At 36.5% G+C, this 20,593-nt stretch overlaps 1 protein-coding gene across 1 annotated transcript; it reads left to right on the top strand.

Annotated features, from left to right (window-relative positions):
• The first annotated feature begins 18,240 nt into the window (after positions 1-18,240).
• Positions 18,241-19,129, top strand: LOC127114510 (U11/U12 small nuclear ribonucleoprotein 31 kDa protein). Its single transcript, XM_051046600.1, has one exon. It carries the CDS (start codon positions 18,296-18,298, stop codon positions 19,127-19,129), a length of 834 nt encoding a protein of 277 aa, XP_050902557.1. The 5' UTR covers positions 18,241-18,295.
• The last annotated feature ends 1,464 nt before the right edge of the window (positions 19,130-20,593 follow it).

Genomic DNA, 20,593 nt, shown 5'->3' with positions numbered 1-20,593 from the left:
AGCGAATTTGTCCTCACACGGAATCGAAGTGAGGTCACAGTTTGAAAAAAAAAGGCGCTAAAACACATTCCAGCATGAATAGTGGCGAAATTTTGGATCTAAATCACTTTTCTGGAAATTTTTGAATGTTCTTCATGTTCTTCATGTGTTCATAGGCTCAAGAACAAATGTTCACCAAATTGGACAAACTTTATATCAACGGAAAGGTCTTTCAACGTACATCATGAATCCATAATTATTTTGATCTAATTCTTGCTAAATAAAAAAAATCGAAGCAAAACATGTTTGTGCACAAAACTTCAAATCATCATAACTTCCTCGTTTCTCAACCAAATTTAGTGGTTCAAATTGCATAATTCTCTACATTCAAAGATCTATCTAAAGCATCAAACCAATTCAAGAATTATTGAGGTCGAAAAATCACCTTCAATGATGTGCAGTTGTGAATTCGTGCGTTTTCCACCTTGTAATGCCAAAACAGATCTTCTATGATGCTTGAGTTGATGAATGAAGCAAGTCTTGGATGTTAATTGTGCACGATCTTGATGAAATCTTGAATTGCCATTGTTGCACCTCACTTTAACAGTCCAAAATTTGGCTTGGAAATGAGGAAATCTTGCTTCAATTAGCTTCAATAATGCATATAGATGATGAATGGATAAAGATCAATGCAAAGTTTTTGAAGAAATTGCAAAAAAGTGAAGATGAAAAGTTGAGAGAATTTTGGAATTTTGGATCTAGATCTGAAATTCTGTTATGATTATGATGAAAACAGTTACAATTATCCTTTTATATGTTATGGTAATGATGTTTCTAATCAAGATTAGTGCTAATGAAATGGATTAGTGAAAATACATTTTCATGCTAAATGCCAATTTGGTCATTTCACCTCACTTGTGCCAAACCAATGTAACAGTAGAATTTCTTTGTTGCAGCAAGTTACAAATGCTATATGTGAGCTAATGCAAGTGGAATCATGTGAAAATAATGAATATTTCTCAAAATGCACTTTTTCCCTCCCTTTTTTCAAAAATAGTTCACTTGAAAAATGGACTTTTTATGTGATGATTTTTGATGAAATGTGATGATGGATCATGATAGTACATGTCAAATGGAGTTTGCTCAAAGAAACCTCACTCAATTTGGCCTTGTGAATCAAAAGTTATGCCACTTTGAAAATCAACTTTTTTGGACAATGATCAATCCATAACTTGCCAACCACAAATGAATTCATGTTCTTGGACTTTTTGGAAAGGTGAGAGCAAGATCTACAACTTTCATGTTGGACAAAATTTCACTTGAAGCATTTTTGGACATGTAATTTTGAGAAGCAAAACTTTCCATTTTTGGCAGTTTTGAATTACAGGTCACTTTCTATTTTGGGAAAGTTTCCATCTGACTTTATTTTCTTCATTCTTGATGTTTGAAATGTCAAATGAAACTTGTTTAGACATGAATGAAGTGTATCCAACCCTCTCCCACCTCCAAATCCATCATTTCAGGCACAGTTGACCACAGTTGACTTTTCTAACTGATAGATGAATTTGGTTATGCACTGATCAAGTTGAGCCTCAAACTCCTGATGAAATGGATACAAAATGAAACCCTAGCTTCCATAAGCTCAATATAATCATAAAATGATCCCCATATCCATTGAAAACCTCATCTCCTTGTCATGCCCTGATTGGCCCAATACAACTGATTAGGGTTGACCAGAGGTCAAAACCCTAATCTCAAGCTATCTGATCAAGCATGATGACTCCCTTGGGGATGATAAGACCATGATGATGATGATGTACCATTTTAACCAAGATAAAGCTCAATCTCCTTGATGAATATAGAAACCCTAATTTGAACCACCACCCTCAGATGGTTAATGATCAGTCCATAAACCCTCAGGCTTGAACCTTAACCTCTTTATCTTCTGACCAAGACTTATGAGGATGACTTGCACAATGTTGCCACATGATATGCAATATGCAATGTCTAATGACCTAAAAATGATATGCAATATGCTAAGCTAGTCCCAAGAGAGGAGGGCAAATTTTGAGGTGTTACATTTATATGTTGTTGGCTTGGTTGGATGTGTTTATGGTTTTGATCACAAGCACATGTTAGTTATTAGTTATTGTGGTAGTAATTAGTGATAGTGGTGGTGAATTGGTGATGAGCATTTTTGTGTATTCCATATTTTCATAGTTAATGAATGATGACAGACGAGTCTCTTATTTATCGGCTTAATTTAACATTCGGTTTACCTGTAAAACAGAAAGGAAAAGCCTGTTCGTTATGTTTTTTATTTTGGTTCAGTTAAAACATGTAATGTAATCAAATTGTAACACCCTGGTTTACTTTATGCACATCTTGTTATCTAAGTAAGGTTTTTAATTACAGTTGTGGTGGTTATGTTATGATATTTGATATGTAGAATATTGTAGTCAGATATAGCTGGATTTGATGTGGTTGTTGAGATCTTGAAAAGCATAGGTTGTAGACTTGTAGTCACAATTACTGTCGCCGTTCTTGTGGAAAGCAGTTTAAAACCATGGGTAACAGTTCTTCTGATTACCTTTACTCTTTGATGTCTACTGAGCATTTTTATGCAGATTGATGAGTATTTCTCAAGTTTCTCTTAGAATGCTTAAATTGCTTCTCCCAGAGAAAATGTGGTATCCTTTTCATGCATAATCACTTGGCTGAGCTGGAGAATAATAGCAATTTGTGCGTCACCCTCGACACTAGGCTTTAAATTATAGGTTTAATTATTCTGTAACTTTTTGAACCATGGGCTAATCTTGAATGTCATTGTAATGATATGTAGAAAAAGAAATTGGTTATTGTTATGCTATTTCCTTTCTTTCTGAATTATGGCTTTGAATCGGATTAAGTATAGTTATATTATATGGAGTTTGGGGTCAATTGTTACTGTTGTACTGTTGGTTTTAAGCATTGTTGGTTTTGGATATATCTATAACTCTGAAACCATATTCAGTTGACAGTTATATATAACCGATAGATACCATATTCATGATTGTCTATATACTTTTGTATGCTCATATTTTTTACTAATTGAATCATTGTCTTATGGCACAAGTTAATGAAAATAGTAGAGTTCATATCCTCTATGAATAGGATTAACATGAAGCTTGATTACATAGTACGATAATTGTACTCAGATATAAAGATATTGGGAGTTTTGTGAAATTCAGGATATCGGTTTCTTGAATTTTGTTGAAGTTTGAGCAGATTCAAATAGGATTAATATGGGTGTTCTTGAAGAGGAAGTAGGTAAAAGTTTGGAATTTTTTTTCAAAATAATATTTATTTTTATTTTTTTTTCAAAATAACTAATTATTTAAAAAAATTATCAAAATAACCAGGTTTGGTAGAGGATGTGTCAGATGAACTGGGGCACCCCCAATGCATAAAGAGGAGGCGTCAATAGCATTGGCGCATGCATTGCGCTCCTCACGAGGAGGCGCCACTAGCATTGGCGCATGCATTGCGCTCCTCATGAGGAGGCGCCAATACTAGTGGCGCCTGCATTGGGCCTCATGAGGAGGCGTCAATGCTAGTGGCGCCTAGGTGCATTTGGTTGTGTGGGCGCTAATTCATCTGGCTGCATGTGATGGTCATGTGGGCGTCAATCCCTCAAGCGCCCACATGTTTTGTCCGTCTCTATAAATACCACGCATTGGATGCAATATTTTTCACTCAAACTCATCTCCTAATACAATTCAACCACCATCAATTTCAATTTTCCCTGTTTCAACAATGTCTGCATACATTCAAAAACAAAGTGCTGATGTAATATTTTCTGCCGTTGCGGCTCCGGTACAGATTCGACTTTGGAACACAAATATGTTTGAACGTCTTAATCGGACGTTGTACAGTTGGTTAGAGGGAGAAATTGGAGAGGGTGAACGGATTAGAAGAATACAATGGCTTGTGTCCACGTTCAACCAACACGGAGAATTACGCGAATTGGTGGATATTAAGACAGACCAAGACGCTCGTAGGATGATGCATTACATGTTCAAAATTGTTTTGCTGGTTGTAATTGCATAGTTCTTGTATTTGTTATAATTATATGTGTTACTGTTTATGCAATGGTACTTTCGTGACAGACGTCTAATATGAAATAAATTTAATTTTTCATATATTGCAATAGAGGTACATGTAAATTTATCTGGTTGTGCTCATTCTAACACTAGGACAGTTATTACGATTGTGACCTAGTTGACGGCATGAACTACATAGTCTAACCATTTTGTTCGCCGTATCCATTTCGGTTCGAATTCGGATGCTGTTTGGGCGACCCTTTTTCTTCCTTCGCATAACTTCGTTGTGCCAGACGATGTCCCCTTGATATTCTGGCCAATAATCCTCTTTTGCCACTACGAAAAAACTAATTTTATAAACATTTGAAAGACTGACGATTTTGTAAACTTCAGATAACAAGTATGATGGATCCCTTCGAACCTTTGAGCATGCCGCAAGGACATGGGAGCGGGGGTACGAAAGGCTTGGAACTTTCTGCAGTCGCACTAACCTCTATCTAGTTCGACTCTGTACTGTCCCATCGGCATGCCCTCATTGTGATCCATGGACTCGACAACACTAAACCAACCTTTACTTCGGTCAAAGACCGTAACCACATGTGTGTTTGCTTTGGCAGCTTCATGTCTGATGAATTTCATCGAAGCATCACTGAACAACTGTCCAGATTGCAACACTGAACTCCATTTTAAGCGTCTGGTTTCAAACAACGCCCTTAGCCTGAAATATGTAGCATGCACCAAAGCGATTATTGGTAGGTTACGGATGCCTTTGAAGACAGAGTTCATTGATTCCACAAGATTTGTTGTCATGTGGCCCCAACGTTGACCGTTGTCGTATGCCCTAGTCCACTTCTCCAAAGGAATACCATGGATCCACCGTACCGCATCTTCGTTTGACAATCTTATTTCCTTGCGGTAGTGTTTGAAAGAAGGTTCTGATAATGCGTAACCTGCATTGACAACCTTCTTCCGCAACGTCTTATCTTTGATTTCCCGCATGAAATTCTGAGCAATATGTCTATTACATAACACATGCGTCGAAGGAGGATTTTGCCAGCCGTTGTCAATGTTATTATATGCACTGATGATTGAAGGGTGTCTGTCGGAGATCAAACATAAGTTAGGCTGAGGTGCAACGTGCAATCAGAGATTTCTTAGGAAAAAACTTCATCCCTCAGCAGTCTCCCCTTCAACTAGGGCAAAGACGATTGAAAAAATATTGATGTTCCCATCTTGTGCCACTACCATCAGTAACGTTCCTTTGTATTTTCCGTACAACCATGTACCATCAGTTTGTATAATTGGTTTACAGAAAGAAAAACCTATGATACCTGGTTGATACACCCAGAATAGACGGTGAAATATTTTATTTCCAACAGCACACGTACCATCTGGTGTTTCCAGCTTGACAATTGTTCCGGGAGCATATTGTTTTAGAGCCAACAAGTATTTTGGAAGTTGTTTGTAAGACTCCTCCCAATTGCCAAACACTTTTTCAATAGATTTTGTCCTAGCTATCCATGCCTTCCTATATGATGGAGTGTACTCGTACTCTGCCCTAATATGCGAGATTATTGTACTCACCTTTAATGATGGATTGTCGCTAATAACAGATAATATTTCATCACATATTAGCTGAGAGCTTAATTTACGATGATCCTGGATTGGGTTTGTCAGCATGCATGTGTGATCTGGACCCATTGATCCAATCTCCCAAGACTCGCTCCTCTTCCGGTACGAAGCTGACAACATAAAAAGGCAGTGCTCATTCGGACAATAAACTTTATACCTCGATGCGTCAGTTCTGTCAACTCTGAAATCAGCTGATAGTTGCATGTGGAATTTCTTAATGGCTCTTACACATTCCTCTTTTGTGCGAAATGTGTCTCCTTGTTTCAAAGATCCTTGCATCTGCACGTAAGGATTGTACCATACATCTGCTAAAGGTTCATCTGAACCCAAATTTAACCTTGTCATCTGTTGGGGTGGGCAGTATACATAACTTGTTGGTATTGGCTCCTCTTCCTCTTCAGCGTTCACCATCGAATCAACCATGATCTCAGATTCTTCTTCTTTGTCATCTAGAACATTCACCTCAGCTTGTTCGTCATCAGTCTCACAAAACACTTGTGACTGATCAATGTACAGAGACACCTGTTGTTGATGTGGTAATATATACAACTCTATATCGTTGTAACCAGATTGTTCGTGACTGACAAACATATGCTGAATATCATCATCATCTCGAATCTTCTTCTGATAAAATTTAACCTGGTTTTCTACAAACCAAACCGGATTTTTATAGATGATTTGGCCCACATTACTGCATTGCAATTTCTTTTCTATTCTTTGTTTCAGATGTGAAAAATTTGATCGTCGATTTATTGTAAACCGAGTTACCTCTGTGTTTCGAAAACAAAAACCGAACAACTGATGATCAAATATTTCACCTTCGACATGGGCACTGATCATGTAATGTTGTGTGGAAGACATTTTGTTGAAATATTAAATATGTAGATATCTTTAAGGGAATTGAATGCATTGCTAAGTTGTTCATCCACACAACATAAATAATGTTTCATTGCTAACTTGGTCGTTGCATTGATAACTTGGTCATTGTTTGTACAAACTTGACCATGCATGTAGTAGAAAGAATCAACCATGCAGAGAAAAGAGTGACAAGAACACACATGCGCCTGAGCCCTGAGATTCCCACCTAGGCGCCCATTCCCTAGGCGCCATAAAGTAACTGGGGCGCCAAAAGGATGGGTGCCTCTTCACAAAAATTGGTCTTATGCGCCACTAGGAAGGGCGCCCCTTCCCATTGCCCTACACTAAGGCGCCAAGAGGAAGGGAGCCTCTTCCTTGCATGTGAAGAATCACATGTAGGCGCCAAGAGGAATGGCGCATCTTCCCTTACATGTTGATTCTTCACATGCGCCTAGAAGAGATTCCTCACATGCTATCTCTCACATGCTTTCTGAAGTTTGTCATTCCCTTGTCTTCTCTTGCCATTCCATGCAACCAATCACATTCATCTTAGGTTGCAAACCTACTCACTCATTCATCTATAAATAGCCTCTCATATCAACAATATCAAATCATCTTCATCAATACTCAATTATATTCTTCTACCACACTTGTTTCCTCTACCACACTCAAGCTTTGCAAAATCAAATCATGTCTTTGTTGACTATGGGCGATGAACATAGAGGCACGCTCGAGAATATATCGGCATTTGTATGTCATCTCTCTCTTTTTACTTTTTCTATTTTTAGTCTTATACCTTTGTTATCTATGTTTTTCTTACTTCTTATAGAGTTGTGCTTGTTGATTATGTATTTCTTCTTCTAATTGCATTTTCTTACTTTTTTATTATTAGGATCCGAAGCGGTTTAGATGTCGTGTACATGAATATGTACCCCACGATCCTTTAATAGAACCATATATTAGAGGATGTGGATTTGGAAATCTACTCAACATTGTTTCGTACTCGGTGGACTACAAGTTCATTCTAACTTTGTTGGAGAGGTGGAGACCCGAGACCCACACATTTCACCTTCCGATTGGTGAGTGTACCGTCACACTTGAGGACGTGTACATGTTGTTGGGTCTCCGTATAGATGGAAAGGCAGTGAATGATCGAGTTAACCAAGACAACAATATCTGCAATGAATTATTGGGTGCCCATTTGCTAGACGACGAAACTGAGGGAGACACGTCCGGTCAAGCAAGGGGGCAAGGTATAAGTTTAAAATACCTTAAACAATATTATGCCAGTATAGTAATTCCCGACGATTCAACCGAGTATGAGAAAATAATAAAAGCTTGGTGTTATATTATGATTTTATTTGATAATTTTTTGTTTCCAGAAAGTACAGGTAATTTTGTAAATATAATGTATTTACCTTTATTACGCAACATTAATAAGGTAAACACTTATAGTTAGGGTTCAGCTGTATTGGCCCATCTATATAGTGCAATGTATAGAACTACAAAAAAGAATACCTATATTTTTTTCATGTGCGTATTTGCTTCAAGCTTGGGGTTGGTCAAGAATGTCGTCGCTCGCCCCGATAAATGAGCGCCCATTCGTGTTCCCGTTTGCAACCAAGTAAGTCTAACACTTTACCATTCACCATTTAGTTAATTATATTTTATATTATAATTAATAGTAAATAATATTTTTCACTTCTTTTTTATCTTAGGTGGTCAGTAAGGGGAATGAACTACAACAGGTGTCTGAAACACGCTATTGTAGTCTATCGAAATCTATTGGACCACATTGGACATGACGATGTAATAATCCTACCCAACTATATTTTAATTTAAAAATACTTCTCAAATTATTTTCCATCTAATCGTTTCGTATTGTTTTACAGTTTGTCTGGAGGCCATATCTGGGTCTGGATCATGATGTGAACCATGACGATGCTGCAGTTTGGACAACGAAGACACCGGTTATCCGATTCACTATGGTGGAAATGCACCAGAGTGACCGGGTCAAACTGCAGTTCTGAATGCTACAACAGATTCCAGAATCTCCCACGTGTTTGGGGAATTGACATCAAAAAAGGGTTGATGCACAATGGGATTATTCTGATTGGAGAGACTTTGCAAAAGACATGTGTCGTCCATAGAGGAATCAAAGACAACACATCTTGAACGAACCAGATATCCATGGTGCAAGACCGACTCAACAAAATATATGGCATGGTTTAGATCGGTAACAACTCAACAATTTGTATCTGAGCCGCGGTATTTGATGGATCCACGCCAACATGCTTCGTCATCGTATGCCCCACAACAATTCACCACCCAACACCAATGTGAACCCACCCAAACCCAACAACCAACCATACAACATCAACCAACCACATACACACAACAACCAAACACCCAACATCGCAACCCGTTCATGCCAACCACCCAACAACCAACCATCCAACGTCGCAATCCATTCATACCTCTCACTCAAACACAAAACCAAGAATCAAACCCCGCAACCACAACTGTCTATAGCCCAGATGATTCATATGGGTCACTTCATCGTAGCCCCCCATCAATAACACCCAACCATTGTTTAACTATAGTCGCCCCAGAAACCATTGCTTTGTTTCCAAAACGACTCAATGACCCAATTTGGGCAACTATATCGTCCCCAATTCACTCAACCACAACGCCCTAACTACGATGACATGGGCACCGAACTCCATTACGGAAGCGCCGTTGGCCAGAGCCCCTCCGGATATTGGGAGCAAATGATGACACATCTATCAAATACCGCTGGAACTTCCGTTGGACCTTCCAACCAACCATCGCTCGATCAGGTCAGCACACAAAGACCCCAAACACCTCAAGAAAATCGTGGAAGACCTAGGAGATAAACTAACGCACCGGGATGTGGAACAGGGGGACGTTATAATCGGACGGGTCATTAGTTTATTGTCAGTCCAATGTAACCAATTATTACATCATCAATGAATTTTTTTTCATTACTATTTCTTTTTTATTAAATAATAAAAATTAAATATTAATAATTAAAAAAAAATAGCAGGGGGTGTATGCGCCAGATGAATTGGCGCATACACCAATCAAACATACATAGGCGCCACTAACATTGGCGCCTCCTCATGAGGCCCAATGTAGGCGCCACTAGCATTGGCGCCTCCTCACGAGGAGTCTAATGCATGCGTCAATGCTATTGGCGCCTCCTCTTCATGCATTGGGGGTACGTCAATTCATCTGCCGCATCCTCTATCAAACCTGATTATTTTGGTAATATTTTTGAATAATTGGTTATTTTGGAATTATTTTTGAAAATAATGGTTATTTTGAAAAAAAATTCTAAAAGTTTGTTTTAATATATTTGTAATATTTTAATACAAATAAAATAAAAAATAAAATTAATTATAAAAACAATGATATATTTTATTAGTTCATAAATGTCTATTGATTGCTTACTCATTCCATCCTAAAATAAGAATAGTTTAAGGTTTTTATAAATTGTCATAAATGTATAGGAGAATAATGACTTGAAAGAAGTTTTAATTATTTAATGGCATTCTGAAAGAAATTGATATTGAAAAAGTAAAATGATGTTTATTTTGAGATAAATTTTGTTTGGTAAAATAATTTTGAAATGAAGTACCTCTCTAATGAAAGTAAAGTTTTGAAAACTAAAAATAATGCAGCGTTGTTCAATAGCGAACCAAAATATTAGTTTTAAAAATTGGAGAGTAAAAAAATATAATTTTAGCAAAATAGAAGATAAATAAATAAATTTAAGTCAGTAATTTTAAAAGTATTTGTTTTTTAAATTATGAATTTATATTGTGAAAAGTAATCTAATAATTTTAGATGTAATTGATGGTAATAAATTCAGAATTTGAAATTTAAATTCTTTGAAATATAAAATATAATATATATTTTTGGTGACGATTAGGGCTTTCATTGATAGAATTTTTTTTGGTGACAACTCAGAATTTGAAATGTATATTCTTTTAAATTCAGAATGTAAGTAAATAGTTTTTTTTGGGGATGTTTCAGAATTTGAAACTTAAACTATTTAACTCATATAATAAAAAAAAAAAAGTTTGTTTAATCAAATATATATTTATTTATTAGTAAAATGGGAGGATCAAAGGTCTAAAATGAGGAGACATTAGGCAGCATGTCTCATAGACATTTGAACCGTTACTAAAAAAATTATCATCGAATCAGATACAACCATCAAAACTGGACAAATCTAGTTTGGTTAAAAAATCAGCACACTTAATAGTTTTTCTAAAAATGTGAATGAATGCACTTCTTTAAAATGCTGAAGGAGAAGAAGAATATGCCTAGCCAAAGTCGAACCTTGTTTAGACTTCAAAGGCGACCCTTGGAGAGCATCTGCTACTGTCTTTTTGCCATCTTGAACAATAAGGTTCTTGAAATCTCTCTTCCAAGCAAGCTCCAAACCCATAAGGACACCCCAGAATTCTGTAGCAAGACTATTGCAATCACCAATAGTCTTATGAAAGCCACAAAGTTATCTTTCTTGACTGTCACGAAAAACACCCCCACACTTAGTAAGCAATCTGCTAGTGGTAGCCCCGTCAGAATTAAAACAAACCCCGAAGGTGTGAAAAACATAAGAAAGGGGGTTTGAATTGAGTTTTATAAAACAAAAGTTTTTTACCAACTCAAGAACACCACTTAAAAGTTAATAACAAAGAGATAAAAACACAAGTATTTTATTATCGTTCGCTTGAAACTCAAAGCTACTATAGTCCACCCTCCAAAGTGATTTCACCTTATACACACAGATTTAATCCACTATAATCAACTGATTAGAATAATCACAAAGAAGCTTTTGTTTATTAAGTGGATCACTGGATTAAGATGCATATTATTGTTATTCATTCATTGAGCATGGTACATGTCATTGTAGTCAATGACATCATCTACTCCATGCATAGGTTGCCTCGAAGGCTCACGTCTCATTAATTCAAGATTATAAAAAGCATCATTTGGTTCATAAGTACAAATTGATTCATATCAACAAGTCCTTTTGGCCGACCTACAAGATTGGTGCATTATTATGGTCCATCACGTCTCATGGCGAGCATTCTTATTAAATGAGCATTTTTTTCTACTCATCTCGGGCCACGTCTAAAGAGCTATTTAACGGATGGCCTAGGATTTGCATTTCCTGGTCCTGACTTGAGAAAATTTCCTGAGGATTTAGATTCAATGTCTTTTAATTCCTATAAGAAAGAAAATGAAACAGTTTTCTATGGACTTCATAATAATGTTACTTTTGATCAAAAAATACAAATTTAGATGTACAAAACCATTCTTTTTCCATATGGGCACGATCCTTCTGAGAATAAATTTTGTAAGGGGCATAGTTTACAGTTATATTGGTAGACCTCATGATTTACACACAGCCATGGCCTATGATCTAAAGACTTGAGGACATTACAATAAAAAAGTATATAAGCTTAAAACATCATGACAGTTGACCACGACAACTCCATGCACTCTCTTCACCAAAACACTTCCAGAAGCAGTAAACTTGGTATCATGAGTGAAACCTGCAGGATTCAAAGAAACAATGAGTAAGGATTTTCCCAAAGAGATTATGATCAAAAGAAGAAAAACTGTCACAAGCTGCCGAACGGCAAAACAGCAAAAACAAGCCGTCACACCCAAAAAACAAAAAACGGCTACAGACGCAAGTTCAGAGTATTCCTCCCACAGCAGGCCATGTTGCAGACCTTGGCAACATGATTGTCCTTCAATGGCAGGATGGTTAACAACTCCAAGACAGATGATTCAGTTCCAGAATGTTGATGTTAATAACTGGATAGGGATTTGGTCGGTAGCAGAGATGTTAAACAATCGAGAAAACTAACATGCTAAACACAGTTGAGAGTATCTCTTAGCCTACACTTGGAAATGAGGATACATTTAAAGATTCACCTTTTTGGGACATAAGGTTTAGCTATAGCGGCAGGACCATTGCATTATGAATCATCAATTAAAGACGGGATTGGTTTAAACGCCATAATGCTCCAAACCAAAACAGTGCCAGGGTATGCTTCAAAAAAAAACCTGTTACAATAGAACCTATTATCAGAGAACCATGACAGATGCTGAACCATGACAAGAAGAAACCTGTTACCAAACCATCTAACCTTGATCAAATATACGATCTAAAAACTGCACAAACCACTACTGCATCACCAAGCATAGCAACCCACAAATCAGCTCACGCACAAGCAAAGTATCCAAAACAAAAATAATCATTACCATAGCAAAATTTCATTCAAACTTCTAACACAATAGCTAACAACATCACATTCCAAGTTAACAGGTTTTCAGCATATGACTAACCTCATGGTAATAGAATCACAGGAGCAATCATGACTACCACCATGTAAAACACAGCAGACTAGCAATCCAAGCTCAGCCATCAACAAGGTTAACATCCATACAAGTATCATCAAGCATCCTGAATATCATTCAGATCACCTACCAAATACCAAACCAAGTATCAAACATGGCATCAATTTAATGGTCATAAGACTTGTAAGCACACAATTGTTATGATAAACCAAAGGCAAAGATTCACAGGATTCGAAAATACTTGAGCAGCAATTCATACCTAAATGTATTAAGTCCTCACATCAGCAAAAACGGAAGAAGTGTTGTGAATCGAAGTTGAGAAGTCATCAATTAAGGTTAAAATATATGCCAGTAAATACCAATTTCCTTACCTCAATTGTTGAAGGTTTCACCGCAGTAAAAACTAGATGGGAGATTCAGTGAAGACGGCCACGCATTTGGAGATTTTTTGGGACCACAATCAAATCCGTTTCCTACCACATTTACATTGGTCCCCACCAAAATCTAAAGAAAGATTTGATGCTAACGGAATGATTCCTTTTTGCACCATCTGCCAAGGATCCACACACGATTTTGGGGAGCTCATTTCACTCTATAAAAAGGAAAGCTAATCGATTGAAAAAGGAGAGAAGAAAAATACCGTCACTCTGCTGAAATCCCAAACGAACCTTACACCGAAAAGCTCCGCTAAAACTCTGTATTTCAACTCTGATTTTCACACTGAAAATCAGGGTTTGAAGAGCTTGACCCCTTCAATCGCGTGCAAAAGGAAATGACAATCAATTAGAGGAGAAAGTCAGAATCAGACAGAAAACAAGGAGTGGATACAGAAGGATAGAAAGAAAAGGAAGAAACTTGAAACAACAAGCAAAAGAAGAGGGACAACGTCATACATACTCACCGAAGGTAATCATGGCCGTCAGGTCTTCGTCGGGGCTACGATGCTCCGGCGGAATCTTTCCCTTTTATTTTGCTTTAAAGTGCTTTGACCTTGTATTTTGACTCGTTAATTTCTGCTGTTGATTGTGATATAGAAAACGGGTTAGAAGCTAAGATTAGGTTTTCCTTTGAGGTTCCGATTCGCTACTGTTTTCTAGATCCCGTCGAGGATTTGGAGGTTTGAGGGGATTGTGGTCGTTTGTCACGTTGGAAGTTTTGAACTTCATGTTCGAGTCCTGGTTTGTTTGAGGATGAACACCGAAGGGTGTTCATCGGTTTCCTTTCAAAAAAATTTCTCTCTCTGCAGTTTTGGATTGGGACCATGCACACGATTTAATAGGGAGAGGATATTTTCCAGAAAGAATGAAGAGTCGTTTTAAGAGAGAGAGACAAAATTATTTTGATTTATTTCTTTGCTTTAAGGGGTGATTGTTTCTTCTTTTAAAATATTATTAAGAGTAAATTAATGTTATTGATGATAGATACTTGGGTGCTGTCAGATTATGTTCCCAAAATCTTTATGATGTTATCAATGAACAATGATGCGCGTGGCGGTAGGTAAACCGAGGCCAACCTTTTCTCTTCTCGGCGGTACCACTTGGCTGAGTAGGAGAGGATTTTGGGCCTTGTGGCCCATCCCGAAAATAACACTACTTTAAGTCCCTTGGGCCTTCTTTGATCCAATGTTTAGGGCCTAACTTTTTATTTATTTCCCAAACATTCCAATTTGGTCTACTTGGTTTATGAGCTATTCTTGATTGTTTTAATTAAAATTAAGATAACACTAATATTAGAAATATTTATTAGTTCGGTTTCGATTACTATTTTCAACTCTTCTTTTTATCTTGTTATAATATTATAATTAGTTAAATGGTGGATTAATGGTTAACGTCAACAAATAATTTACTTTATTTTCTAATAAATAAGTTTGACGTTGGTCCAATACCAAATAGTCTTTCCCAAAAGTATATTAATTCTAAATAAATTCAAATTCACCGTATTTAAATAGTATTCTCTTAAAAATTATTTAATTTAATTTTGAATGAAAAGGAGAATAGTAAGCCTCCGCTTCACTATCTCTCGACTATTCGAACAATTGGCGTACGCCATATTGCTCGGATTTTCGTCATTCATTTAAAACCCTAAAACTCCATAAAATTAAAATCACTCCACCAATTAATTATAAATTCTAAAAGTTTTATTTTTAATAATTAATCTTTGAATGAAAAGGAGAATAGTGAGCATCCGCTTCATTATCTCTCGATTATTCGAATAATTGGGTACGCCATATTGCTCGGATTTTCGTCATTCAATTAAAACCCTAATAATCATACAATTTCAAATCAATTTTTCAAATCAAACATAGGTTCTAAATTCAAATTATTTCTAAACTTCAACCATCATATTCAAATCATTTTCCAAATCAACTACAAATTCTAAAACATTTAATTCTAAATTTATGATAATAAAGAGGATAGGAGGCGTACGCCTCACTATCTTTCGATTATTCGAATAATTGGCGTACGCCACATTGCTCGAGTTTTTGTCATCAAACTTAAAACACAATCGAATAAACTCAAATCACCTCTTATATCAAACCCAATTTTACAAAATAAACTATACAACTTCAATAGAGAATGGGAGGCGTACGCCTCACCACTCCTTGATTATTTGAATAATTGGCGTACGCCACCTTGCTCAAATCATCGACAAATCCAAACCTACCAACCCAAAATTCAAGCTATCTTCATAAATCGAATACAATATCTAAACATATCTTTTTACAATTTAAACCTCGGGTGATAAAAGATGGGAGGCGTACGCCTCACCGTCTCTCGATTATTTGGATAATTGGCGTACGCCATATTGCACAAATTATCGACTTCCGACTAAAACACGTTAAATAAACTTGGATAAGGGAATAGGTGGCGTACGCCTCGTTATTCTTTGAATAAGCAAGTAGGAGGCGTACGCCTCACTACCGTGCGTATTCAACATCCACAAACAAACTTTCAAAACAATTCGAACGAAAAGGGAATAGAAGGCGCACGCCTTATTATTCCTCGAAAGAATTGAACGATTGGTGTACACCATATTGCTCAATCTTTCGTCGTTCCTCAAATCATCAACAAATCAAACCTAACTTCTCGCCCTCGAGCGATCGAAACCAATCAAATCCAAACACGTCAATTCAACTCGTCACCCCCGCGTGACCAAAACCCTTTCAAAAAGAACACTGTCAATCCTTTCTAATGCGCACAACAAACCAGTGCTAGAGCCTCCACCGAGAGTAGACAAGCCAGTGTTTAGCCGTTAGAACGCCGACCTACACAGTCGTTCATCAAAACAAAACACAACCAATATTCGTAGTAGCCCGAACTACGAATGCTCTGATTTCCTTATTGCACCATAAGGATACGTAGGCAGGAGATTGCTGTATCTTCGCGAGCACACTAATAAAAAACCTCCCATTTCCCCCATCCTGAGGTCTTCATCCACATCTATCATCAATTCTAATTACTCGAAGCAAGCAGATAAACAGTCAATTAACAGTCAAATAGCAAAATCAGACTAAAAGGTTCCCGTTGAGTACAACGGACGTGAGGGGTGCTAATACCTTCCCCTTGCGTAATCGACTCCCGAACCCGAATATGGTTGCGACGACCATTATTCTTATTTCTAAAGGTTTTCTCGATATTTTCCTATTCCTTCATTGGAATAAATAAAGTTCGGTGGCGACTCTGTTTCGAACAACATTTTTTTTTCCGCGTCCTATCGCGAGGGATCGCATTATCATCTTTTTTTGAGGTGCGACAATTACATGCGACTCTATATGACTAATGCACAAATACAAGCTATTCAAAATCCTTTGATTCTTAGTAAAATTGGTGTCCCCACAACGACAATAAAGTGGATGAATTTTTCTGAAATGAGTCATCTTATATCAAATGTATATGACTGAGTTTTAGTTTAGTTTACAAGACATAGTTTTTCGTAAATCGTTTTCCCTCTGCTAAGTTGCCCTCCAAATAATTTAAATGGCCGGGTTGTCTTGATTAGACAGATTGCTACTAAGATGCATTTTATACAAGCTTATTTGAAACGAGGGTGTCCTCTACCACCAACATTCGTAGAATGGAGAGAACGTCTTAAGGAAGAAACATCTGAGTGAGAACTTTGCTTTTTTGGATAGGATGCATGAGTTCTAGAAATTAAATGATGTTGAAAAATAATACAATAGAAAAAAGTCTAATGCGAAAAGTTCAATAAATTTAAAAAGATGTCATCGATTTTGATGCATTTTAATCGTATGTACTTCTAATTTTGTTGATTCACTATGTTCATTTTTATTCTTATATCTTCATTTTAAGATGTCCAAACATAATCTAAGCGTATAAATAAAGCATTACTTTTGAAAACAAATTAATTGTTGAGTTTCTAGTAAGAGATGAGTCCTCTTCAATTCTGGACAAATTCTACATAAGAGTTTTTAAATGTTGTGAAACTGAAGTTATTAGACTAAGGTTTTGCTTAAATTGATGCAATGAGATGATATGAAGTGATATGAGATGAAATAGAATAAGATTACATTGTTTGAGTTAATTAAAATCAGATCCAGTATAATAAAATTTTATTATTCTATTTTATTTCATTTCATCACTTTTCATTAGCATTGTTTCCCTTAGATATGAGGAATAAAAAATTACATCACTTTCTACTAGTATTGATCACTTTCTACGAGTATTGTTCCCTTTAATATGAGCAGAATGAAAATTTTCATCACTTTCCATCAGTATTGTTTCTCTTTTATATGAGCAGAATCAAAAACTTACTTTGTTTTTATCGCTAATTATTCAAATAATAAAGTAATAAAATTTCTATTTCACTCTATTCTATTTTTGCTAAATTTCAATAACTCTATTTATCTTAAGATATTAAAATATAATCTAAAATAATATAATAAAATTGTATATCTAACGAACTAGAAATTTTTGTCTTAAAAAATCTAGCATCATACTAACAAAAAATTATTAAAATTTATATATGCAGATGGGTGGCTGACCAATTAAATAAAAAAATATTAAAACATAATAATTTTTAGTTTTATGCTATCTTTACAAGTACTCTGGCGGTGAGCAAGTTGTCCATTTACATATGGATAGTACTGCTTATAAAAAAATAAGAATGGATAAAACCATATATAAAACCAATCCAAAATATCCGGATCCATGTCCAGATCCGCTTGGAGTTTCGCTTCACTTCTCTAGGGTTTCTCAAACGCATTATAGAATCTCTCCACTCTCAGATTTCCTCTATAGATTAAAGAAGCATCGGAGAACTAATTCCGTCGCCGGAAACCGAACGCCGTTGCCGGAAACAAAAAACCTGAACCGAAAAAAATGTCAAGCAAGAAGAAACACAAACGAAAACACAGCGACAACGATGAAGACGACGACGTTTTCTACTACCGCTACTGCGCTTCGTCCTCAACCCCCAACACCACCACCGGCACCACATCCAGTAATCAACCCCAATCAAAACCGAACAACAAAGGATCATCAATAGGAGGAACAGGTGAACCCTTAGCACCATCAAAATCGACGCTATACGTTTCTAATCTAGATTACTCCCTAACAAACTCCGATCTCCATACGCTCTTCTCTACTTTCGGCCGCATCGCGCGTGTAACCGTTCTCAAAGACCGTCACACGCGCCTAAGCCGCGGTGTCGCGTTTGTCCAATTCGTTTCTCGTAATGACGCCCAACGCGCCGTGGCGGAGATGAATAAGAAGATTCTCAATGGAAGGACTCTAACTGCTTCTATTGCTGCTGATAATGGACGTGCTCCGGAGTTTATTCGGAAGCGCGTGTACAATACTGAGACTGCTTTGTGTTATGAGTGTGGGGGGCATGGTCATTTGTCGTATGAGTGTCCTAAGAATCAGTTGGGGCCGAGGCCGCGGCCTCAGCCTAAGAAGCCGCGACGGGGATTTAGTGGGCTGAGGGATAGGGATGGGGAGGAGGAAGGTGATGAGGAGGAGGAGGAGGGTGGTCAGATTGCTGCGGAGCAGTTTGACGATAATTGGGCTTCTGTTGTGGATGATGAAGCGGGTGAAAGGTTGCTGGGGAGAAACAGAAATGATGATGAGGGTTTGGACAACAACAAGACGAAGAAGAAAGGGAAGAAAGCTGGGTATTTCAGTGATGAGAGTGATCATGATGATGATGATTGATCATGACTATGTAGCATTGACACTTCAGATTGAAGGTGTGTGTTTGGTATTCCGCATTACCGCATTATTCAACTAGTCCTGTGTGTCGTGTCTATATATGTGCCAGTGTTTCATAGATCTAAATGGCAATTTTTTGTTTTTATCAAGATATGGTGTAATTGATGAAATTGTTTATATGTTGTTGGCTTGGTTGGATGTGTTTATGGTTTTGATCACAAGCACATGTTAGTTATTAGTTATTGTGGTAGTAATTAGTGATAGTGGTGGTGAATTGGTGATGAGCATTTTTGTGTATTCCATATTTTCATAGTTAATGAATGATGACAGACGAGTCTCTTATTTATCGGCTTAATTTAGCATTCGGTTTACCTGTAAAACAGAAAGGAAAAGCCTGTTCGTTATGTTTTTTATTTTGGTTCAGTTAAAACATGTAATGTAATCAAATTGTAACACCCTGGTTTACTTTATGCACATCTTGTTATCATATAAGTAAGGTTTTTAATTACAGTTGTGGTGGTTATGTTATGATATTTGATATGTAGAATATTGTAGTCAGATATAGCTGGATTTGATGTGGTTGTTGAGATCTTGAAAAGCATAGGTTGTAGACTTGTAGTCACAATTACTGTCGCCGTTCTTGTGGAAAGCAGTTTAAAACCATGGGTAACAGTTCTTCTGATTACCTTTACTCTTTGATGTCTACTGAGCATTTTTATGCAGATTGATGAGTATTTCTCAAGTTTCTCTTAGAATGCTTAAATTGCTTCTCCCAGAGAAAATGTGGTATCCTTTTCATGCATAATCACTTGGCTGAGCTGGAGAATAATACCAATTTGTGCCTCACCCTCGACACTAGGCTTTAAATTATAGGTTTAATTATTCTGTAACTTTTTGAACCATGGGCTAATCTTGAATGTCATTGTAATGATATGTAGAAAAAGAAATTGGTTATTGTTATGCTATTTCCTTTCTTTCTGAATTATGGCTTTGAATCGGATTAAGTATAGTTATATTATATGGAGTTTGGGGTCAATTGTTACTGTTGTACTGTTGGTTTTAAGCATTGTTGGTTTTGGATATATCTATAACTCTGAAACCATATTCAGTTGACAGTTATATATAACCGATAGATACCATATTCATGATTGTCTATATACTTTTGTATGCTCATATTTTTTACTAATTGAATCATTGTCTTATGGCACAAGTTAATGAAAATAGTAGAGTTCATATCCTCTATGAATAGGATTAACATGAAGCTTGATTACATAGTACGATAATTGTACTCAGATATAAAGATATTGGGAGTTTTGTGAAATTCAGGATATCGGTTTCTTGAATTTTGTTGAAGTTTGAGCAGATTCAAATAGGATTAATATGGGTGTTCTTGAAGAGGAAGTAGGTAAAAGTTTGGAATTTTTTTTCAAAATAATAATTATTTTTATTTTTTTTCAAAATAACTAA

This window comes from Lathyrus oleraceus, unplaced genomic scaffold, assembly GCF_024323335.1.
Source record: "Lathyrus oleraceus cultivar Zhongwan6 unplaced genomic scaffold, CAAS_Psat_ZW6_1.0 chrUn0529, whole genome shotgun sequence".
NCBI lineage: Eukaryota > Viridiplantae > Streptophyta > Magnoliopsida > Fabales > Fabaceae > Lathyrus > Lathyrus oleraceus.
The sequence above is the reverse complement of the archived record's forward strand: the minus strand, read 5'-3'. Positions and strand labels throughout refer to the sequence as shown.

Coding starts and splice junctions, on each gene's coding strand:
- LOC127114510 (XM_051046600.1), top strand. CDS start 18,296: ATGTCAAGCAAGAAGAAACACAAACGAAAACACAGCGACAACGATGAA.